At 61.3% G+C, this 24,371-nt stretch overlaps 1 protein-coding gene across 2 annotated transcripts in view; it reads right to left on the reverse strand.

Annotated features, from left to right (window-relative positions):
* The window catches only part of RASA4B (RAS p21 protein activator 4B), a 29,616-nt gene extending 27,394 nt beyond the window's left edge, over nucleotides 1-2,222 (reverse strand). Inside the window, exon 1 of one of the 2 annotated variants that reach the window (XM_004448285.5) lies at nucleotides 2,033-2,222. In XM_004448285.5, the coding sequence (XP_004448342.2) occupies nucleotides 2,033-2,097 (65 nt within the window). In that variant the 5' untranslated portion in view covers nucleotides 2,098-2,222. The remainder of the gene's footprint in view (nucleotides 1-2,032) is intronic. The other variant, XM_012528552.4, reaches the window with a different exon arrangement.
* Nucleotides 2,223-24,371: the final 22,149 nt, after the last annotated feature.

Here is a 24,371-nt window from a genome sequence, read left to right on the forward strand (position 1 = left end):
CCTTAACACCCCTTATTCTCCGCTACTGGGGACCAGGTGTCCTTCAGGGCACCGGGAATGCCAGGACAAATGAGTCACCGTCCTGCCCTCCCAGGCGGGCAGGGCGGCAGCCCACGAAGGCACAATGGCCGCACCAAGGGCTCCTCTAGGCCAAGCGGATCGAAGGTGCTGGAGGCAAGTCCAAGGGCGAGGACCCTGCCCAAGCGTGCCAGAGAAAGCCCTGGAGGGGTGGAGACACTGAAGAGGGTCCTGCAGGACAGACAGGGCTGTGAGGGACCAGAGCCTGACGCGAGGAGGAAAGGGGGTGACGGGCCACCTCTGCTCTAGAGGAAGGGGGAAGGCAGGTCGAGGTGGTAAGGGGTGGTGAGGAGGGTGGGCAGGGGAGCAGTGTGAAGGAACCCACAGGGCTCCCTCGGTTGTGCAGAAGCAGGGCTGGGTGGGGACCCGCATCCCAGGTAGGCCCCGCCCACGAGCTTCCCGCAGGCTGCTGAGAGCCTGCAGCCCGGCACCAGGGCCAGCCGCTGCAGGGATGGGGGGGGGGAGGTGACAGACGGAGGGGCTGCTCCTCCCAGCTGCCACCAGCCAGAGGAGGCCAAGACGACCTAGTTACGGGTGACAGCGAGGGGGGCCGGGCCTGGGGGCTGACCGCCTTCCCAAAGCTCCTCTGCCCTCCCAGTCCCAGAGACCCCATTCCCAGCTCCCGCCCCACCTCCCCTGTTGCAAAGAAACCCACCTGGAGACCGCCCGCCCCCATCCCGCACCCATTGCCATGGCAACTGCTGAGCCAGGCCTCGTCAGGCCCAGGGGGCCTTGAACTGGAACTGCTCACAGCGCTGAGCCTGTCGTGTGGGAAACTCCCAGGGGCTCTGCGCGCAGGTGAGAGGGAGATGCCCGCCTCCATGGCCCCCACACCACCACCTCCCTGCATCCGGGCGCCCACTCAGGAGCCGGGGTGGGGAAGTTCCAGCCCAGCAGACTTTGGACCTTGGGAGCCTTCGCCCCCGCCTCCTCCAGGCAGCGAGGGCCCCTGGCTGGAGCTTTGCGCTTTCCCCTTCTCCCATCTGGGAGGGATTTCAACTCCCAGTTATAGAAGGGGAAACTGAGGCCTCGGGAGCAGGGACCTGCCTAAGGCTGCAGACAGGGTTGCTGGTGGCAGAGCCAGGATGGGGAACCAGGGGTCAGCAGCTCTGCCCGGGGACCCTCCGAGACAGGTGGAACCAGGGGTAGCGAAACCTCCCCACAGTGGCCCAGGACCAGCCCCAGGCGTCAGCACCTCTTAGGGGGCCTGGACCTTGCTCTGCCACTGGCTAGGCCGCGCCACCTGGAGCCAGCACTTTCTCGTCTCTGGGCCACCGTTTCCTCATCTGCATAATGGGAGGATGCAAATTGCCTTGCTGAGGGGATGTGAGAATCCAAAGGGATGGCTCAGGTAAACCTGGGGCTCCAGGAACCTTTCCTAGCCAGCCTCAGCCCCATTTTGAAGGAGTCCTGGTTCCTGACCTGTACCACCCCCCTTCAACCCTTCCCAGGTGGCGCCCTGTGACAGCCCCCCGGCCCCTGAGAAGTGGGGGCAGAAATGTTTCAGGGGAACACTCCGGGGTATTTAGGGGTCCCGAAATACTGAGGAAGACCACTCCTTCCAGGGGAGCACCCCATCCCTCTCAGACCACACCCCCGCGCCGTTCACGGAGTGGCCTCTCCGGCGACGTCTCCCCCGCGCCCTCTCCAGTCCTCTCAAAGCCCCTTCCCTCCCTAAGCCGCTGTTCGCTCCCTCCCCGCGCACTAAGCGCCCTCGCAGGCCCCAGCCCGCACGGACACCCCTTCCCCCGGCTGTCACCCCCTGTCCGGGGCTGGCAGCAAATCTCCCGTCCCCATTTTCCCTGCCAGTCCCCCACCGCGACGACACTCGCCACACCCTCGCCGCTGTCCTCCTTGCGGGCGGGGCCGCGGGGACCCCGGAAAGGTCAGGCGCAAGGGGCTAGGGGCGCCCCTCCCCAGGCAAGTTGGGGCGCCCACCCCCGGCCGCGCTCACATGTCCTTGGCAGGCAGGTTCTTCCCCTCCACGATGCGGATGGACAGCGAGCTGCGCTTGGCCATTGCGGGTCGGCGACGCGGGGTCCTGGCCCGGGGGAGCGGGAGCGGCGCGGCGAGCGGCCGGCGGGCGAGCGCCCAACTGAGCGCCGCGGGGGGCGGGCCGCGCCCGGCGAGGGGGGACGCGGGGGGGGGGGGAAATCGCTTCCACTTCATTCACCCCCGCCCCCGCCCCACGTGCGGGGGACACTGAGCCCGGGCGGGCCAATCAGCGGCCGGGCTTCCCCAGGGCGGGGCGGGGCCGGCCCGGGCCGCGGCGCTCATTGGCCGCCGCGGGGCGGGAGCTGCGCGGAGGGCGGGGGGGGGGGCGGTGCGCGGGGGGGCGGCGGGCCGCCCGGCGCGGGTGTAGACGCTCGGCCTCCGGCGGTCCGCGCCGGGTTGGTGTGTGCGGGCGCGCGTGGGCGGAGGGGCTGGGTGTGAGCTTGCGGGCGCGGGGCGGGGGCACCGGGCCGGCCTGGCCGCCGTGTCCGTGCGTGGGAGGCGCAGCGCAACTGTGTCTTGGCTGCGGGAGCCCGCGGACTGAGCAAACAACGGAGTGTTTGCGTTGGGGCCTCCTGGGCCGGGCTTTGAGAACCCGGGCAGCCGAGAGTTGTGAGCGGGGGCTTCCCCGCCGGAAAGACCTGGATTTGGTGGCTGACTCGCCCGGGAGGCAGGGGCCTTCTCAGTCGTCGCCTCCTTGACCCCTCCTACGTGCCCCGCGGTGGGCCCCCATCCCCGGTGGCGCTCAGGCTCACAGAGGGGGAAGCTACCCGCCCTGGTCAGGAGGTCCCACAGCTGGCCAGAGGCAGGGCCAGGCGAGGCCATCCACTGCTACCTGATCGCTCGTCTTTCCAGTGCCCTGGGGCCTTGGCTCAGTACCCAGAGCCGAGTTTCTAGAATTGTCCGCCTTTCTGGTTCCCTCCCAGATCTAGCAGCCCCAGTCTTGACACCGTAGCCCCTGGGCAGCCGGGTCCCTAGGAGGACATTGTCCAGCTTGACTGTAGGTGTGGGTTGCAGACCTGGTCCCCCACCGCCAGGGGCTGAGTGATCGTGGGCCCCTCCGTAACCTCTCTGAGTTGGTCTCTTTTCATCACCTGCAAAGAGGGAGCAGTAACCTCTGCCATAGAGACCCGGAGATGCTCTGTGTGAGTGCCTAGCGCAGGTTCTAGTTTCTGTCATGTTTTGTATTCCAATTTGTTATTTTTACTATATATCTGCACTTCACCAAATTCAAAAGGTGCTGAAGGGCTTGCAATGAAAAGTAAGCCTTCCTTGCTTCTGTCCCAGCCCCACACATTTCCTCCCCAGAAGCATCTGCTGTTCCCACTTCCTCGTGCACCCTTCCAGAGACAGACTGTCTATATAACACGTAAGCTGTCACATTTTTTTCCCCTTTTATGCAGATAGTAGCTTACCGTGCACGCTCACGGTTGCACTTAGTTGCATTGGAGAGTCGAGCATACCTAAACATTAAAAAGCGTCCTTATTCTCTTTGCCACTTGCCCGGTTATGCATTGTATGGATGGGTGTCTGACAGTGGACAAGCAGGCTCTCACCACTTGCTTTCTTCAGCAGTGCTGCAGCCAGTGCTCGCACACCATCTTCCACGTGAGCCACTGTAGCCAAGGATAAATTTCTAGAAGTGGAATCACCTGGCCAGCAGACAGGTGCATGTGGGAATCCCAGAGGATTTGCCAGATTTCCGGCTGCAGTGTTTGCTCCAGTTAATGTCACCAACATACAGCAAAGTGTCAGGTCCCCATCCTTACCAATGCACACACAATCTTTTGCTTTCTGTCAGTGTGATCGGTGGAAAAATAACGGTTTCTTGGGGCTACGTAGGCCTTTTCGTAGGTGGCTTATCAGGACCATTCCGGCCATTCTTGGTTACTGAGATTTGCCCCCTCTGCCTCCTCATGCCCCAAGCCTGCCCCCCACCTCCTTGGATTTGGGCCACTTGGAGGGTGGGAAGAAGCCTTGTTGTCTTCTTGATAGGGCAAGGCTTGCTCCCCCCATCTTGGGCTGCTCCTGAGACCTGGTGGTGGGTGGAGAGCAGAAAGGGACTCTCCAAGTTTGGCTTTGGGGTGCAATCAGTGTTGGGGTGTTGCTGTAGGCCAGTTCCTTCAATTAGCCTGGGAAGCCTGAGTTGAAGGGCCCACCCCCACCTGGCCTTCGGGCTGCTTCAGGTCCTGCCACTTGTTCACCGCCAGCCCTGGGAAGCTCGCCTCCTCCAAAGGTACCTCCGTTTGTCCTCACACTCTTCCGCCTTGAGCGAGGCCAGACCCCCCCACCCCACCAAGCCTCCAGTGTGGGCCTTGGGGCCTAATGGCCCATCTCCCTGGAACAGTCCAGCTGGCACGACCCTCCCTCGAGAGCCTCCCGCTTGCTCTGCTCCCAGCCGGGACCCCACACAGACCTGATCCCCATCCCCTTGACACTTTGCTCTTTGTCACCGGCTCTTCTAGAGCGGGGCTGCCTCCTGACACCCTCCACCCCCTTAGCTCTGTGGGACCACACTGCCCTGGGGTTGGGTTCCAAGTTCTGACTAATTTCAACAGAAAGGGGTTCTGGAAGGCTATTGAGTATGTCACCTACTCTCTAGGAGGGCTGGAGAACCAGGCCCAATTGCCACTCATGGCTGAGAAAATGCCCCAAGTCACATCCCAGAAGTGGCCTGTGCAGGGTCATGACGCTGGCCCCTGGGTGCTGCTGCCACCCCCGCCCTCGCCAGGCCCCTCAGCATCTGCACTGGGAGGGGCCCTTCCCCGCCAGCGGGGGGGTGGGAGATGGGGGGGCGCAGGGAGCATGGTGTTCCTTGGTTGACCCGCCCCTACTGCCTCCCCTCCCCTCATCCTCAGCTTTTTTTTTGGGTGGCTCCGGGGACCCAAGGGCAGAGTCCTGGATTTCTGCATGTCGCACCCCAGATGACATCCCGTTAGCACCCTTAGGTGCCAGCCTGGCCCCTGGGCACCCACAGAGTCTGCCCGCCTGACCCTCATGACTCCCCGCATGGCAGGCAGTGCTACCCACAATGCCCTGAGGCTCCCGAGACGGAGGCATCCCCTGCACAGTCCACTCCAGAAGGACGGCGTGGGACTCTGTGATGGGGGGGTGGCCTGGCCATCTTGGCTCTGCTCTGGGCAGAGGTGCTGGACCCGCAGCCCGCCGCCCCCTCAGCTGTCCCCAGAGGCCTCCCCTCGGCGCCTGAACCTGGGCACTGTCGGCAGAGGACTCAGCCAGGGAGGCTGGCCAAGCTCTCAGCTCGTTCCCAGAAACCGGTCTCTGGGGAGGGTGAGTCAGAGGGTGGGGCGGGGAGTGGGGCTCCACCCCAGCTCCACCCTCGAGGCTGCGACGGCAGCAGGGGACCCCTTTGCTGGGCAGACCACTGCCCTCAGTTCCTCCCTCCCTCATTCATTCACCCCTTTTTCCTCTTGGCCATCTGCTTTTTCCCCAGCATCCACTGAGTACCTGCTGTGTGCATACCCTGTGCTGGACACCAGGGATCCCAAGGGGAGCCAGCCGGGGTCCCCGCCCTTGGGGGTTCACAGCTGAAGGGAAGAGCTGGAGGTAGAAGGGTGGGTAAATGAGTAAGGAATAAGAGCGGGTGGCATTTGAGCTGCGTCAGGGGAGAAGGGGAATGCGGTGGAAGGAGGCTTGGTGAAAGCTAAGGTGTTCTGGAAACATCCAAGAGGGACGTGCAGGAGGCCTGAGGTGCGTGAGACTGGAGAAGCAGACGGGAACCGGCCAGCAAAGGGCCCCGTAGGCTGGGCTGGAGCTCGGGCTTTTTCCCGTGAAGGTTTTGGAGCAGAGTGATGTGGGCAGACTTGGGTTTGGGAAATGCAGTTGGTTGACATTTTGTTTCCCCCTCAGAAATAAAAACGTTTTTATATTGTTGTTTAATGAAAATAATAATGATCATTGTAAAAAATTCTGACCACATCCTCCCTTTTTAAAAAAAAAATGTATTGTGGTAACCCATACACAACATCAACTTACCCATTTTAACCACCTTTAGGTATACAATCTATGGGGTTGAACATTTTAAAGTCTTAGCATATATGTCTCCTCCCACCCCAATGCCTCTAACTCTCAGCTGTTTGGGGTAGCTGGATGGGGTATCCCTGCCCACAAAATAATGTTGGGGACCCACCCATGAAAATGTATTTATTTTAATTTCTTTTAGAATCAGAAGAGGGAAATGACTATATTATATATAGTAGTGAATATGTAATATCCTGTATATAGTTATATAAATAAAAAGCTGAATTGTAATGTGTGGCAATTTGATGTTATTTATGAATTCCGAAAAGGAATATTGATCGTGTTTGTAAACTCGCTGAGACGTCTGATTAAGTTATGTTATGATTAGGGCTTTGATTCAACAACATCATTAGAGTGCGACTCAGCCTTGAGTCCCAGCCTCCTTGGTGGGCTGATGAAACAAGACTCTGACATGGAGAAGAACAGAGAAGAAGAACACAGAGGAAGAGAGACCGCTCATTAGACACAGCAGAGGCCCCGGGAAGAGAGAGGAGCCTGATAGTCTACTGCTGACCTGGTGAAGAGAACAGAGCAGCTGAACCTGGAAAGAAGCAAGCTGGGAGAGGGATGAGAGATGAGCCTCATGCCAGCCTACAGCCGCGATCGGAAGCAGCTGGGGCCACGGAGCCCTAGGAGGAGGCAGGAAGGCTGAACCTTCGCCGACCTCGCCCACCATCTTGTTTCAACACGTGGCAGGCGACTTTGGGTGAGAAAGTACCTCTTATGATACCTTGAGTTGCACGCTTTCGGGCCTTGTGACTATAAGCTTCTACCCCCAATAAATATCCTTTATAAAAAGCCAACAGAGGGAAGTAGATGTGGCTCAAGTGATTGAGCTCCCGCCTGCCACATGGAAGGTCCTGGGTTCGGTTCTCCGTGCCTCCTGGAAAAAATGAGCAAGACAGTGACCTGGCATGATGGGCAGGTACAGCAAGCTGACACAAGATGACACAACAAAGAGGAAAGATAATGAGACCCACAACAAAGCAGGTTACTGAGGTGGCTCAACTGATTGAGCACTTCTCTCCCACATGGGACATCCCAGGTTCTGTTCCCTTCTAAAGAAAGAAGAGGAGTGGACACAGAGAGCACACAGCAAATGGACACAGAGAGCAGACAGCGAGCACAAACAGTGGGGATGGGGGGAATAAATAAATAATAAATCTCACCCCCCCAAAAAAAAACCAACCGAGTTCTGATACTTTGCATCGGCACCCCTTTGACTGACTAATATATAACGAATATATAATAATGAATTCAGCCTGGATTAAAAACCAAAACAGTTGTAAAAGTAATATTATATATATATATGTTGTTTTTGTTTTCCCCCTCAAGGAAAGGGCCCATGCAAGCCAAAGATACCTAGGGCTCACGAAGGTCATCGTGCCATCCTGGTCACAGAACAGATGGCACCTTTTGAGTTTCAATGCATGTTTTTGAAATTCTGGAAGAAAAAGTGTTTGAATTGCAAGGGGGTGGGTCTTTGAGCCCCAGAAGAGGACAGGAGGGGCTCAGCTCCCCCTTCCCAGCCTCCACAGGGAACAGGGAAAGAGGGTTAGACAAAGGTGAGCCCCACGGGTGCTCTAGGAAGGGGGTCAGATGCCAAATTGACTGAGATGAGATTTCAGTCACCTGCGGCATGAGGGTTCACCTGAGATTAAAGTCAGTGATAGAACAGGAGAGTTTCGCTTCTGGAACTCGCACCTCTGTGCCTGTGTCTTGTCTGTCCTGTGGGACTAGTTTTGGACTTGCACTAGCTAGGCTCCACCCCACAGCCCAAGCAACACTTTGAAATGCACGCGTACCCTAATGTTATATGGGCTTTTTTTCCTTTTTTGCATTTTTCTTTGTACCATACCCCAACTTTATGTATTTGGGGGAGGAGGCTATAAAATATTTGAAGAAGTTTATTGCTTAGCTTTTGAAGCTATTTGGGTAGAAATAACTCATGTGAGTGGCTGCTGGCTGTGACTTCTCTACAAACATCATGCATTCTTGGGAATCTCGGGAAGTCTCCCAAAGTGAGAGAAAATGTGACCTACAAATTGTTTTCATGTGCACTGACATGTTTTAAAATACTGAAGTTAACAATGCATGACGCTGACAGAAGTTACATTCGGAAGCGCTCAAGTAAACATTTACTCCTTTTTAATTTTGCAGTTTTCAAATTGGGGAGCCAATGCACTTCCGCCCCCCACCCTCCCACCCCTCAGACCTCCCACATCCTCATGGGCCTGAGTGCCCCGGGTCCTGGAGGAAACTGTCCCTGCCCGGGAGGAATGGCCTTCTCACCCTCCCTGCCCTCCACCCTTCCGCCAGGCTCGTGGGACCTGGCCTCCCAGAGCCAAGCCTTGGTCCAAGCTCAGGATTTGGGGGTGTACACAGAGGACTCCCTGCAGGAGGCAAGATGTACAGAGAGGACTCCCTGGGGGAGGCAGGGTGCAGGGCTGGGCCGTGAAGGCATTGCTGGAGAAGGGAACGCTGGAGCAAAGAGGAAGGTGCCAGAAATGCAGAGGAAGCCGGGCTGGCGGACGCTGAGGGCGGTGGAGCTCAGAGGGGCCCAGCTCTGACCCTCAAATGTGGGCGCAGGAGTCTGGATGGCACTCCCGGACCATGGGAGCCCTGGCAAGCTCCAGTCTGAGTGACAGCAGTGTGCCAACACGTCTGGACTCACCAGGTGTGAGAAGACTTGGAAGGAACCGGCCAGGACGCGTCCGAGGGCGAGACAGGGCACTGTTCTCAGCTTCCCCCTGCCCTGTCTATCTATTAAATAAAGCTTTTAAGAGTGTGGGCCCTGGAGCTAGTCTGCCAAGTTCAAATCCTGGCTCCACTCCTGGGTGAGGACATGCTGTGTGACTGTGGGCAAGTTACACGGTCTCTCTGGGTCTAACTTGCCTAATCTGTAAAGTGGGACAATGCTGGCTGCACCCCTCACAGTGGCCATGAATAGAGTATCAGGGTGAGCACTTAGCACACAGTAGGTCTCCTTGGTGTGCAGGCTCATCTCAGCTGACCACCCTGGCCAGCAGATCTCAGAAGGCACCTTCCACGGGGAGCCCTTTGGGGTGTCCTCTCAATCCCCACGTGAGCTGGGGGCTGTTGTCACCATCCCCGCGTTATGGATGGGGGCCCATGCTGTGAGCCCCAAACTGGGCAGGCCGAGCCTCAACTCCCTGGAGCCCCAGCAGCGACCCCGGGCCAAAAGGCGCGGGCTACGTCCACCTTATAGGCAAGAAGCGGCCAAGTCACTTTGACAAGGTGACCCTAGCCCGCCCCCCCCCCCGCCCCCCAGCCTCCCTGGGAAGCCAGAGAGAAAGAGACACACAGAGAGAAACAGCTGGAGAAAAGCAGAAGCAGGGGGACAGGGACAGGAAGTCAGAAGAGAGCCCCAGAGGTGGAGGACCGCCCCCCTCCCCTGGCCTGGGAGAGGGCAGAGGGCAGGGGAAGGCTCCCCGTGCCCTGACTTCTCCCCAGGGGTGCCCTGTGGGGGTGGGGTGGGAGCGGGTGGCAGGTCCCTCTGGGCATGGCTACCGAGGGCAGCTGAGAGTGGACTCGGGCAGGCCACGGTGACAAGTGCCTCCCAGGCACCCTGTGGCTGGAGGAGGCCGGGCCTTGCTGGAGAGACCGGCTGTGTGGTCTTGGACTCTGAGGCCCCCCTGCCCTTGCGTTTCTCTGAGGCCTCCCTTGAGCTGCATTCACCTAAGCCCTTCAGTCCCATCTCCCATGAGTAAAAACTGCTGCTGCTTCCCAAACTGGGAAACTGAGGCATGACAAGGCAAGTGAACATCTAGGTGTCCTGGGCATCGCCCGCAGCCAAAAGCTGGGAGGCAAGGATTGGGTCTGGCAGCCTCTGGCAGCAACCAAGCACACAGCCCACTCCTTGAGGGTGGAGCTGCTCTGAGAGGGCTTCCTGGAAGAGGAGGCATCAGGGCTGGACTTGGAGAAGGGCTGGGATGTGGGGGGGGGGGAGGGGCTGGGCATGGCTCTGCAGCAGCCCCCGAGCAGAGCTGGCCCAGGGCTGGGAAGACAGAGCATGGTTCGGGTGGACACTGGCCTCTGGGACCCCCCGCAGACGGGCACTTGCCGAGCCCTGGTCCAGCCCTTCCCGGCCCCCTGGGAGAAGGACGGGCACGTGAGAGAGGGGCCTTGGGTCGGGGCCAGCCGGCTGAGCTGGAACGTAAACCTGTCGTGGCTTCTGGCGCCGCTGCGGCCTCTCTGGCAGCCGGGGCAGGGCCCCCGCCCGGCTGACAGGAACCAGGAGCCTTGGGGTGGATAGAGGCCGGCGCGGAGGGGCCGGGGATGTGGAGGGGCCGGGGAGGTGGAGGAGCCGGGGAGATGGAGGCCGGGGAGGTGGAGGCCAGCGTGGAGGGGCCAGGGAGATGGAGGGGACGGGGAGGTGGAGGCCAGTGTGGAGGGACCAGGGAGGCGGAGGGGCCGGGAAGGTGGAGGGGCTGGGGAGGTGGAGGCCAGGGAGGTAGAGGCCAGCGCGGAGGGGCCAGGGAGATGGAGGCCGCAGCCCCTGGCTCTCGGCCTCCCCTGCCCACTGCGCACCACTCGGCTGCGGCCCCTCCTGGGTTCCACAGCCCCCGGCCCACCGTGGAGAGCCGGCCTCTGGCCTCTGGTGCCTCCTAAGCCCGTGCTGGGCTCACAGGGGACCCCCTGCCCAGCAGCCTCCTGCAGGACCCCCGCCGTCCCTGCTGGCGCCTCTGCCCGGGGCCTTCGGCGTGGTGCCCCCCACCCTAGCCTGCAGCACCCCACGGCCTCCTCCTGCCCCACAGCTGTCTGGCCTGCGCTGGGCAAGGGGCAGCCGGGCAGGCAGTGTGGGCCGTGGCGGGGACGCCGGGCCTCCCAGGGCGGCGGGCGGCTCCCCTGTGACGCCAGCTCCCTGGCGGTGGGTGCTCCGTGCAGGCGTGTTGAATAAACACGGAATGTTTTTCGCACAGTAAAATGCACAGACCTTAAGCGCTCCGTGAATTTTTAACACCTCCAGCCGGCTTCCTCACCGGCCGCCCCGTCTCCCCCACGCCCGAGGATGGCCTCGGCTCTGCCTCTGTGGCCGTCGATTGGTCGTGCCCGTGTCCGGTCTCGCTACGGGTGGACTCACAGTCGAGGCTCGTCGCGCCCGGCCTCCTTTCTCAGCCTAAAGTCTGAGTTGCGGAATGTCAATGGTCTGCTCTCTGCTGCTGCGCGGGTGGAGGTGCCGCCATCTGCGCCTCCACTCACCCGGGCAGGGCCGTTCGGGTTGTTTTCCAGTCTGCGGCTGTCACGAATGAGGCTGTCGGGAGCACTCTTTGTCCCCGCTTCGGGTGGACACCAGCAGGCACTTCCCTCGGGGAAATGCCTCGGAGCGGAATTGCTGCGTCTGGGGTGGGCCCGGGAGCGCTGACTCGGGAGCGGGCCCTTCTCACCCCTCTCCGGGGCCCCTCACACCTGTCTCCACCCTCTCTTGGGGGCACCCAGCGGGTCTCTCCTCTGTCCCCACGAGCTCCCTGTCCTTCGCCTTTGTCCCTCGTCCCGCGGGGCAGGGCAGCCTCTGACCCTCCTGCCGCCTCCCACGGCGGAAGTCAGCAAGGAGAGCCGCCCGCCTGAGGGGCTCTCCCGGTGTTTCGGGGCTCTCTGGGGGTCTGCCCACTCTAGGCTGCCCGCAACCCCGGACAGGGACGGCGGCCGAGCTGCTTCAGCACCCGGTGCCCAGTGCCCGGCACGCAGCCTGGGGAGGGGTGCAGAGAGCGGGCACCCACGGAGAGGGCGGGGGAGGGAACGGCTTAGAGACGGATGCCCCCACTTTCGGGGACTGAGTCTGGGGATGTGGGCTGGAGGCCCAGTGTTCCTGGGGGAAGCGTTTAACCTCTCGGGGTCTAGGGTGGTCCCGGTGTCCCTCACGGACCCCAGGTAGGGCCTGCAACCTGTTCTTCCTCCACCCCGGCCAGCTGAGCCTTAGGCTCCAGGCAGGCGGGTCGGGGACAGCCAAGGCCAATGCCACCTCCCCCCCAGGCCCCGAGAGCCACCTCCTCCTGAACAGGCCACAGCAGGAAGAGAAGGGGTCTCTGCCCGTCCAGGCGGGGGAGGCTCAGTGCTTCTGACATTCCCCGAGACCCCCCCTGGGGGGCCCAGGGGCTGGTCAGAGCACCCGAGCGCCAGGCCCTGGGCCAGCGGGTGGACAGCTCGGTGACCAGAGGTGTCGTGCCCACCCCGCCCTTGGCCCTCGGCCCAGACCCAGCCTCCTCTCTTCCCAGAAGTTCACCCCCCTCCATGCAGTTACGTGCTTGGCCCTCATTAACCTTTTGAATCTTCCAGAAAGAGAGAGGAAACGCCCTGCCTCGACTTCCCGCCGAGGAAGCTGGGGGTGGGAGTGGGGGAAGGTAAGGGGGCCTCCCGGGGCTGCTGCCCAGATCCGAGGCTGGGGGTGCGTTCCCAAGCAGTCTGCAGGCTGCCACGGAGGCTGGGGGTGCGTCCCCCGAGCTGCGCCACCAAGGGTCCCCTCCCCCAGCCCCCCAGCTCACCTCGGGCCCCACAAAGCCTTCCAATAGTTCTTCCACTGGCTTTGCCTAGGACCCCCTGCCTAACACCCTTCGAGGACTCCCCGTGGTCCTTGGGGCGCAGTGCACGCCCGGGCCCCTTCCCGACGGGCCCCAGGCGTCCCCGGCCATGTCTGTCCCCCACCCGGCTCCAGCCAGGCTGACGTCCCAGTTGTTGGCGCTCCGTGCGCGTTTCTGCGTCTTGGCAGGTGCCAAGTTCCCTTCCCGCCCCCTCGACTTGCTCAGCAGCGACACCTCCATGGAGACGGCCCTGACCAAGCACCTCATCGCCCCGCTGCAGCTGGGGCCCGGGCCCCCGGGTTTCCCACCCCGGGCACCGCCGCGCCGCGCCTCCGCTTCTGCCCCTGGAGAGCGAAGCCCATCGCTGCCTGCCCTCGGATGGGGTCACCTGTGGGGATCGTTGGGGCCACGTCCTGAGGCTCAGTCAGTGCTGTGCAGGGGTCAGCTTTCCCGGCCAGCACGTCTGACACCCCTCTGAGTCCCCGTCAGCCCTGGGTGCCCTGCACGCGGCACAGGGCAGGGGACTGTCGGCCTCAGCTGGGTGGCTGGTAGGGGTTCTTCTCTTTCCACCGCCCACCCCCTGTCCCTCCACGCCCTTCGCCACCTCTCAAGCCACAGCCCCTGCATCTTTGACCCTGGGGTATGAATGTCTCCGTGGGAGCTTAGGACCTGGAAGTACCCCCCATACGCGCGCACACGCACGCACACACCTGCTCCCGGCAGGCTCCTGGGCAGCTGACCCCCGCCTGCCTGGCTTCCAACACCCGCCCCCCCAGGACCTGAGACGCCCCTGTAGGAGCCGGGAGAGCCCCGGCGCTCATACCAAACGCGGGGTGCAAATACACACTTGTGGGGAGTCGGGGAGGTCAGTTGCCTAATTTCTCACCACAGCCCCTGTGGGCACCTGGGCTCCTGGGACAGGGGACAGGGGGGGGTGGCTGGAGGAGGGGCAGGCCAGCAGGGGAGGGGCTCGGGCTCTGGGGCGGGGCTGTGGAGGGCCCTGTCTGCACACGTCTTCTCTTGCCCCTTTTCCTTCCTGTCCCTCCTTTTGCCCCTTCACCCGAGTGGGCCTAAACCTGGAACACACACCAGTCTCTCTGATGTATCCTGTGTTTATTTGTTGGGAAACGGTTGTGCCCACCTCTGGGCCAGCTCACTTCCCTCCAGGAAGCGAGATGAGTTCCCACGTCCTGCTGGGGTTAAAAAATGAGACAAGGGACCAAGTGAGCGAGAAGCAGGCAGGGAACTGGACGACGGGGGACCCAGAGAGACAGAGGAAGAGGCAGACAGAGAAAGAGGGATGGAAGGCGGCGCCCAGAGGCCCCCGGCCCCCGCCCCCACCCACTTGGACATTTTTCGGACTTTCAGGCGACACGTGACTCATCTGATATCACGTGGTGGCTCAGCCTTCTTGTTCCCAAGCCTGTTTTCCCCAGTGTGTCCCTCTGGAGGGTTGGCGTGCTAAGTGGTCTGGGGCCGCCCCACCCTGGGGTCCGCGGGAGGAAGCCAGTGTCACCCCACCAGCTCCTGCTGCGGATATCCGCAAAGCCTCCAGGCTATGCCTGCCCCCAGAATGCCCCCCGACACCCCTCCACCCTCTGGCCTTCTGCCCTCCTCCTCCGGTCAGCCCTGGGTCCGCCTGCAGGTGCATGTCTCCTCGTTAGCTCTGCCCATGGCCAGTGCCCTTGGTCCTGGCAGTGGGCATTGCTGGCTAAGGAATGAATGAAAGGAAGGGGTGGGGAGGGGCCCTGTGACCGGAAGGCCAGAACTGGACGCTCTCCTCGTCCAGTCCATCCCTTCCATGGACGAGGAGGCTGAGGCCCAGACAGGGTCAGGAGGTGCCGGGGCAGAGGCAGGGCTGGACTGGGACACTGAGTCCCCTGCCACCCCCAGGGCTCCAGGGAGGTCCCATAAGCCCAGACCAGACCCAAAGCTCCCTCTTGCCTCCGCCAGGAAAGGGGTCAAAGGCTCCATGGGGCCAGGGGCCCTGGCGTGAGCCTTACCCTCCAGCCAGGCCTGGATTCCTGGGCCCCCGGAAGAGCCCCAAGAAGTAAGCCCGGGCATGGCTGGGCTTTTCCTGCAGGGACTAGGGCTGGGGGAGCATAGTGGGCTGATTGGTGTCCCCCCCAATTCACGTCCACTGGCAACCTCAGGACGTTACCTTAGTAGGAAATCGAGTTTGGCAGAGGTAATTGGTTAAGGCCTCCGGGATTTAGGATGGGGCCTAAGATAATGACTGCTGTCCTTGTGAGAAGAGGACTGGACACTGATAGCCACCGAGAGGAGACGGCCAGGGGAAGGGCCGAGAGCGGGGCGGTGCAGCCGCCAGCGCGGCAAGACCCGGGCGCGCTCTGGCCCCAGAGCTGCTGGAGGGCCCCTGCTCCTGCCGGGAGCTTGGTTTTGGATCCGGCCTCCAGAACTGGGGAGAATAAAATTTCTGTTGTTTGAAGCCGCCCACTTTGTGGTCATTTGTTCGGGCAGCTGCAGGAAACAAAGCCATGGAGAGGCCACCCACTCGGGCCAGGCACAGCCCACGTGGCCAGCTGAGGTGGCAGAGGGAACGAGTGCCCGGGGAGGGCGCGCTGCTGAGGAGGGGTCCAGAGGCCAGAACCGAGCCACCCGGGGTGAGACAGGTCTGGGAGGATGCGTAGGTGGCCAACACGGCCCAGGGACAGGGTAGAACACGAGCGACTGCCACGGACGGGGGCGGGGCGTTGAGGTGGAGGGGGGGCTTGTGAGCTTACCCACAGGGTATTTATTCCAAACGGGGATTGAGGAGCAAGGAGGAAACCCCACACTCATCATCACCTCCCAAGCCGTAACATGCGGATAGTGCAACCAGGAGGGCTTCAGGGAGGAGGTGTTCTCGAGGAAGAGGCGGGAAAGCTGCAGAGGGGCCATTCAGGGGCCCACCTCCTGCAGCTGGTAAGCCCCTGCAGAGACCCCTCGGTCCAGCCCCTCCAGATGCACCCATGGCCTTTCTCTGCCCTGCCCGGAGCCCAGGAGGCTGGCCACCATGGACCACTTGCCCCAGTGCTTCTGGTTCGGTGAGGCCAGCGGGGGCCCAGCAGGGGATCAGAGGGCAGGAGGACAGGGGCTGGGGTGTTCATTCCCCGCTCCCTCTTGGCCAGGCCGAGGGGTAGACGCCGCTGTGACCGTCTCCTGCTAAGGCAGCCTGGCCCACAGCTCTGCTCTCTCGTTCTGGAAACGCCGAGCCCTCCCGTCCATCCTTCAGGCCAGGAGTGCGCATGGCCCCGCACGAGCGCCGGACCCCGGGCCGCCTTTCCTGCCCCTGCCCAAGCCTTAGCAAACATTCCCAATTGCCCTGCTAGACAGGGTGCCATCTGTTTCCTGCCGGCGCCAAACCCAGGCGAGACGTTGGTGAAGGTGTGTGGGGTGCAGGGTCTTTGAGGTCAACCAGCTCCAACTTTACATTTTACACAAGGGGAAACTGAGGCCCAGAGAGGGCAAACGACCCATCTGGGGTCACCCAGGCCCAGAGTCGGAGCTCGTGGCAGCTCTGGAAGGGCGATGGGGCGGCCAAGGCTGATCTCGGCAGAGGGTGGAAGTCTGTCTGCCCCCCTCCCCCAGCCTGGCTCCCCCGGAGCCACGTGAGCATTTCCTCCTCTGCGGCAGGAGCTGGATGTGCCAGTTCCGGCTAATAAACCAATTAGGGTCATTTGTGCCACCTGGGGACCGGGCTGGCACCCTTTTTCCGGCCCCTCCTTGCGCCCTCCCTCCTCCCTTGGCCCCCGGCACTCCAACCCGCCCCCAGGTCCCTAAGGGTCCAGACCTTCGCACAGCTCCCTGCTCGAGCCCACCCGGCCCAGGCCTGCTCCTCCTCCCAGACCACCCCTCCCCAGAGCGCCTCCCCCGAAGCCCGGTCGGCCTCTGTTCCCACCATCCCTTGGGCGAAGCGGCATCGTGCCCCCCATGCGACCTGCCAAAGCCCTGAGCACCCTCAGGACAGAGCCTGGCCTTGGTCAGCCCTCAGCACCCGGCACGGTCACAAGGGGCTGGTGATAAAGGCTGGGGGCTCTGAATGAAGGTGGGGGGTCCAGAGTCTGCTCTGGGCAGAGCCTGGGCTTCTGGGGGGAGCAGCAACTTCACACGCTCACCCTGCCCCCATGCCCAGCTGCGCCCTGCCCAGGTGTGTGGACAGGTGTGGTGTGAAGGTTAGAAGCTGCACCCCTTGTGAAGCAGGCTAATAAGATAGAGAATCAATAGACGGATTTGGAACGTGACGAGGCCGCGTGGACATCAGAAACCCCCGAGATAGCTGCTGGAGGACCCCACCCCGGGATTTTGCTACCTGGACCAAAGACGTCTTCCTGGGAACAAGGAAAAGTCCTGATATTCTCTAGAACCTTTATCATTGTGTCCTCACTAAGGGATTGATGGGTGGGGTAATCGATCAAAACAGCAAACAGCTGAAACCTCCTCCCCTGCCATTAGCAAAGCGGTGGAATAATTAGTTTAAAAGCAAACTGCGAGGCTTGAGCTCAGTCGTGCCTTGCTCTTTTGGCCTATGGACCTGTCCTGCCCTCTTTGTGTCGTTTTTGCCATTTTTCCTTTGCCACGTCATCATACAAGTAAACCTGGGGACTTAGAACCTATAACGGGGAATTGTAGCTTGTAAATCAGCCGTCTTCATCCCTTTCACCCATTTTCTCTCTACCTGGGACCCCTGCTCTGTTATTTTGTTATTTTCTCCCATTTCTCTTCCTTCCCTACCTGAATAAATTACTGGCCTAACTCACCCGGCGTGCTCTTGAAATTCATTTCTGCAGCATAGCCAAGAACCTAGATAGAATCCGGTAACACTTGTGTGCTCCGGGGAGGAATCCGAGGAAGGGGAGGTGGGCAGCTCAGAGGCCTCCCAGCCAGGGTGAGAGGCAAGCTGGAGAGAGGGGCACAGGGAGGGGGCTGGGTGGGGGCAAAGGGGGGACAGCAAGTGGCCTCTTGGGCAGGGCAGGTGGGCATCTCTTGTGTATGCAGAGTCGTCACAGCTTATGGGACACAGTCACATCCTCATTTTACAGATGGGGACATTGAGGCTGAAGGAGGGGCTGGCCCTGTCCCGGAGGCTCCCTGGGCCTCACCCTGGGCCTCACCCTGGGCCCCGGACTCCCCTGAGAACCTCCCTCAGAGGAGCTGGGCAGGGGCGCAGAGAAGGTGGCCCGGGCACAGCAGGACACGGCAGGGAGGTGTGGGACACCTTCACTTCCCGCAGGGATCAGCCCAAGCTGCTCGCACCCAGGGCTCTGGAAGCTGCAGGGTGTACCCCCACCCCGGGCTCTGCAGTCTGGTCCAGGGACAAGGCTGAGGGTCAGATGGGGGTCCCCTCAGGAGCCCCCCATGGCTGGAGAGCTGACCCTGTGGTGTGGGTGTTGTAACGTCTCATGAATATACTTGCCCCCCGGGCCCAAAAAAGACATGCTCCCACAGCTGTTGAACCTTGGGGGTGGGGGGTGGGGGTGGGAATCATGAACTTGGGGCCTGATGGAAGTTGCCCGCTATTGCCTCCTGCTCCAGCCTTTTGTATGAAACCACTAAACACAAATCCAGCTCTGCCCTCCCAGCCCCAGCCCTCTCCACTTCTACTCCCCACACCCCCCAGGGGTCCCTCTAAAACAGGAGTTCTTAACCTTTTTTTTCCCACGGACCCCTCTGCCAGTCAGGTGAAAACCGCGGGCCCCTTCTCAGAATGTAGCGGCAGATAGTTTTATGGCACTCAACTAGCGTTGGGTCTAATTTTGAAGCGTGGGTGAATGTAAGTGATTTTTCGAGCTACGACACAACTGTAATTGATACGTATGCTGTAACCTATTGCATACATTCATAAGTGAAGGAAATGCTAGATTTCAGTAGAGGTCAGAGAAAATAAATATAATAAATTGATTTTTTTCCTCCTTTGGAGCATCTCCTGGCAGGCCCCGCTTGCAATTTCAGCCCTTGCCCCCAGGGGGCAGGCTTAAACCACACACGTCCCCTCTCTGCCCCTGTGCCGCTCAGCTGGAAGGACAGGCCGCCAGCTCAGAGCCCAGACGTTCTGGAAACTCAGGAACCCCTGCTCGGTTCAATGTTGCTCCTGTCCAGCCCTCAGGGGAACCCACTCCAGCCGGGGCAGCAAAGGGGAGTGAGGCTGAGGGGGCCGCCCCAGGGGCTGCTGCTGGGAGAAGGGGCCAGAGAGTGTTAGGTGGGCTCCCACCCCTGGTAGGGGACAAAGGCTGTCTCTTACCAGCTGGGGAGGAGCAGGGCGAGGAGGCGGCCTGGGATGCCTCTGCAAAGGGGCGCCACGGGGACCACGGGGACAGTGACGAAAAGACATTTCCTTTGACCTGAAAAGAAGGACCTCTGGCCAGCTGGACCTGCCACCCCCACCCTAGCCGGGCCCCCTGACTGGGGGAGGGGCGCCTGCAGACAGCAGGTGGCTGGTGGTGCTGACGGGGGCTGGCCGGGCTCCCCCTCGCCCGTCCCCTGTCATCAGCAGCTCCACCGCAGGTGGGTCTCGCTGGGCCACTCTGACTCGACCATGGGTGCCCTTGTCACTCATCACCAGGAACTTCACCCTGGACAGGAGACCCAGCCTTGGGGGGTGGGGTCCCCCAAATCCTGAAACGCTTGGGCCCTGGGCTCTGTCTATTTGTCCCCTTAACTCCCAGGGCCAGGGAGAGCAGCCGGAGGGCAAGGGTGTGGCGCAGGGGCTAAAGAGCCTCAGAGCTCAGCATAGGGAGTTCAAGTCCTGGGATGTGTCCCAGCTGTGCAACCCTGGTGCATCCCCCACCCTCTCTGGGCCTCGTTTCCTAGGTGTGTGGGAATGGACTCCACCTCCCAGGACTGAGATCCACTTAGTGAATTGAGCATTTAGATCCGGGGTGGGGAGGGACCTGACCGAGGCCAGTTACCCCAAGGATCACCCCGTCCCCCGCCTGACGGGGAGACACTCCCTGTGTGGTCGAGATGGTCCATGGAAGACGGGAGAAATCTCCAGGGCTTCCCGGGGCCCTTGCCTCCTGCCCTACCTTCCAGTCTGCAGAACTAGAGTGGCTCCCAGCCTGGGCGCCCGAGACAACCTGGAGACAGGTTTGGGTCCCTGCAGGGGTGCTCCCTGGTAGTGGCCCGGGCCTGGCAGGGGCGGGGACTGCAGCCCTTCGTGGTCGAGGAGCAGCGGGTGTCGCTGCCCACGAGGAGGACACAGAGCAGGTCACCAGACTAGCCGCGCAGGTACAGGGCCCAGGTGGCCTCGGCGGGAGGTAGTAGCCCTTCTGGGGGAAGGCAGCAGGGGCGGAGCTGCCCTCTGCCCTCTGTGGGGCAGTGAAAGTCCGGGTGTCTGAGGGTGGCGCTGCAGGTCAGATGGCGGGGACCACACGGGCAGGACTCCGCCCCACCCCCAGCAGGCCAGCAGCTGCCCCCAGCCCCCCGCCGCCTGCGGTGGCACTCAGATCCTCCTGCCCACTCACAGAAGGGAAACCAAGGCCTGCCCAGCTGTACCCGCCGTTGCTGCGTGCCACCACCGGCCAGAGGGCATCCACATCGGAGGTGTCCAGGGGCTGCTCCAGGGTGAAGGGGGACCGGGTGGGATCCCCCACCAGGGCTTCATTTGAGAGCTGGGGCTCGTAGCTGACATGCCCCAGGGCGGATGGAGAGGGAGGGCCGAGAAGACACTGAAGGGGGCAACCAAGTCCCCCACGGTGCTCCCCAAGCCGAGTCTGAGGGGGAGGCACCACCCTGCCCTGGGAGTACAGTCTGAAGGTGGAGACTGAGGGAGAGTTAGGGCTCTTGCCTGGGAGATCCATCCAGCCCGTAACCACTGCACCCCACGGATCGCCTGAGTCCCCCTCCCTGCCCTGCCCCACCTGTGCCACTGGGGTCTCCGAGTGATGGGCAGGGCCCAGGGAGGGCAGACGGGGGAGGCGGGAGCTGCATGCACAGTAGTCCTGGGGAAGGGTCTTTTTTTTTTAATTAAAATTTTTTTTAAAAATTTAATTTACTTTAATTTTTTTCGGGGAAAGGGTCTTTGACTTTGCTGAGCTGAGGCTCTGATCTGGGGGCAGCCCGAGCCCTGGGCCAGTGTCTGTGGGCCCTGACGTGCCGAGGCCTCTCTTTACCTGTCTCTGAAGTCCTTCCAGCTCCTCCCGCGGGGTCTAGGTTGGTTTGGCGATGGGAGTGGCTTGGGCAGGGGACAGGTAGTGGGGTGCCACAGGCCAGTCCCCACCGAGTCCCCACCGGGCTCCAGAGCCAAAGCCTGGCTCAGTCTCGAACGGCCTCTCCTCCCGCCCCCACCCATAGTTCTCTGCCCCCAACCTTGGGCTCCCACTCCCCTGCAAGATCCTGGCCCCTCTGGGCCCCTCAAGCCTCACTAGGGAAGCACAGGGTGGGGATCGGGGCAGAGCGGGCAGCCCGAGCCCGGACGCAGGAGGGGACTCGGCATTGCGGGGGGCGGTGTCCAGCCTCGCTGCTCCGGGAGCTCAGAACCCCCAATCACCCCTCCCTGCCACCCCTCCATGGTGCCCCTTCCCCTCCCTGGAGAGGAGCAAAAAGATGGGGTGTGCTTTCTACTCAGTCTCCAGAGTCTTCTTCCTCTTTTGGTTCAGTTCAGTCCAATCCAACTCCTTTATTTATTTATCTTTTTTAAAGATTTATTTTAGTTATTTACTTATTTCTCCCCACCCCCTTGTTTTTCACTTGCTATGTGTATCCGTCTTCTTGTTACTTTAGGAGGCACCAGAAGCCGAACCCAGGACCTCCGATGTGGGAAGGAGGTGCCTAATCACTTGAGCCACCTCTGCTCCCTGCTTTGTTGTGTCTCTCATTACGCTTTTTTTCCCTCCCCGCATCTTTTGTTGCATCATCTTGTCGGGTCAGCTCGCCGCGCCTGCCCGTCACGCCTGCCCGCTGTCTCCTCTGGGAGGCACCGGGATCTGAACCAGCGACCTCCCATGTGGTCGGCGGGAGCCCAGTCACCCGAACCACATCTGCTTCCCCCAATTCCTTTATTTTTAAATTTTTGAGGAGGTACTGGAGTTCGAACCCAGGACCTCATAACTGGGAAGCAGGAGCTCAACCACTTGAGCTACATCCGCTCCCCTCATTTCCTTTTAAGTCAACTCAGTTCCCAGCAGGTGCCCGGCTCCGCGCTGGACCCTCTCAGGGGAGACAGACTTGATTCCTTCTCCCTCAGGGCTTCCAGCCTTATCTCGGATGCCCAGTGCCCTCTGCATTCAGTAGGTACCTAGTGTGTGCTTATGAAGGAAAAGGAGGGGAGCAGCAGAGATGGGTGAGCTGGGGCTGGATCTCTAAGGGCCCTGTAGCTTGAGAGCGGGGTGGGTGGACGACATACAGCGCCACCCCCAGCGCCAGGCCCTTCTCGGCCGATGGAAAGCTCTTCTTTAGGGACAGCAGAGGGGAGGAGAGCACATTTGGTGAGAATCAGGGTGGGGGCTCGGGGTGGGTAAGAATGAGGGAGGGGAAGCGGACATGGCTCAACTGATAGCGCATCCATCTACCACAGGGAGAGTCCAGGGTTCAAACCCCGGGCCTCCTGACCTGTGTGGAGCTGGCCCACGCACAGCGCTGATGCGCGCAAGGAGTGCCGTGCCACGCAGGAGTGTCCCGCGTGGGGGAGCCCCACGCACAAAGAGTGTGCCCCATAAGGAGAGCTGCCCCGCATGAAAAAAGTGCAGCCTGCCCAGGAGTGGCGCCGCACACACGGAGAGCTGACGCAGCAAGATGATGCAACAAAAAAGAGACGCAGTTTCCCAGTGCCGCCTGATAATGTAAGTGGACACAGAACACACAGCAAATGGACACAGAGAGCAGACAACAGGGGGAAGGGGAGAGAAATAAATAAAATAAATCTTTAAAAAAATAATAATAATTATAAGTGGATGTGGCTCAAGGGATTGGGCTTTCGTCTATCATATGGGAGGACCCGGGTTCAATCCCCGGGGTGTGCCCGCGCCACAAACCACGCAGCAAGAGGATAATGCAACGAAAGAGAGATGTAGGGGAGAGTCAGGGCAAGACGTCACAGAAACCAGTCACTGAGGTGGCACAAGTGATAGGGAACCTTTCTCCACATCGGAGGTCCCAGTGTCAAATCCTGCTGAGTCCTAGAGGAGAAAACAAGAAGAGAAGGCAAAAAGAAACAAGACACAGAAGATGACACAGTGAATGGCAAACAGCGAGGGGGTGGGAGAAGGAAAAAAAAAGAATGAAGGAGGAAGAGTGACCTGCGCCTGGTTTTCAGGGCAGGGGGAAGGTCTGTGCCTGTCTGGTGACCTCGTTTGATGGTCTGTCTTCACTGGCTGTCGCCCAGGACCCAGACCCCAGACAGGTGGGGGGCTGGGGAGGCAGCTGGGGACGGTGAGGTGTGTCCTGAAGCTACAGATCCGAGGGGGCTTCCCTGCCCCTGCCCCCCTACTCACCCAGGCCCGTCCCAGGCCGGAGACGCGTCAGCAGCGGCAATGCCAGCACCCGCAGCAGCCGCGACTGCCCCGCACCGCGCCCCACGGCCAGGCCAAGCACCCACCTGTCTGTCCGTCTGAGGGGCGGCATGCGGTATAGACAGCCCCCAGAGGCGGCCCCGTCTGTGCTGGGCTGGGGGGAGCGGCTCGTGGCACCTCGCGCTGCCCCCTCCCGGGAGCTTCCGAACAATTGGAGGGACAGGTTTGGGGGCAGAATCTGTGGCCCCGTGGATTTGGCATCACCAGGGAGGGGCCCAAAGGGAACGATCAGTTGCTTTTGGCTTGTCTTGGTGACAGCCCACCCTGACCCCAGGAGGGCCAGGCCGGGGGGTGCCACGGAAGGAGGAAGGTGGCACTAGCGTTGAGGCTGCTCTAGTGACAGTTCTGCCTCGTCCAGTCCCCAGCCTGACAACTAGGGCTCCCCACAGCCACCCCTTGTGGAAGGAGCTGCCCTCACTTTCTAGCCTGGAGGGAGGGAAGGGGGCTTGTCCAAGGTCACCCAGCCAGCCAGGACAGAGCGGGGGGGGGGGGGGGCCAGGAGATCACCCCCTGCAGGCTTGGCTACGCCCCCTGCAAGGCCCGCTGCCCCAGCCCAGCCCAGTGGGGGGCTCCCAGATGCCATCCTCCCTCCCCCCTCCAACTGCAGCCACTGTCCAGGGCAGGGCAGGGCTTCCTCCTGCCAGAGGGCTCCCAGCAGCCCCCCGGACAGAGAGGGGGCCCTGGGCAGGTGGGCGGAGCAAGCCCTGAGCTCCCCTCCCCTGGACTGCAGCAGCCCCTCCCTCGGTCCCCTGCCTCGGGCACCAGCTCTCCTCGGTCCAGCCCCACCCCGGCCAGAACCCTCCTCCCAAGCTCCAGCCGTGCCAGGCGTGGCCTCTGCTGAGAGCCCCACAGGTTTTCAACACCCATGGCCCTGATTCCTGGTGAGGAGGGGATGTGAATCGGGTCCCTGGGGCGATTTGTATAGCCACCCCGATTCAGAAAAACAACTGTCAGACGGAACCTCTGTTAGGCAGCAGGAAGCCTCAAGCATGTTGAGGCAGGAAGAGGTTGACAACCATGGCCCGCCGGTGCTTAAAGTTCAAGGTCGTCCCAATCAGACTCTCTTCGCTGCTTCCATCTTGGAGCACCCAGTGCTCCCTCACACCCCTGAGCCTTTGCATGTGCCATTCCCCTGCCCGGAACCACCTCCTCCACAAGGAGAAAACTCCTACTGCTACTTCAAAACCCAGCTGTCAGCTCCTGGACCAAGTCT

This window comes from Dasypus novemcinctus, chromosome 23 (assembly GCF_030445035.2).
Source record: "Dasypus novemcinctus isolate mDasNov1 chromosome 23, mDasNov1.1.hap2, whole genome shotgun sequence".
NCBI classification, from domain to species: Eukaryota; Metazoa; Chordata; class Mammalia; order Cingulata; family Dasypodidae; genus Dasypus; species Dasypus novemcinctus.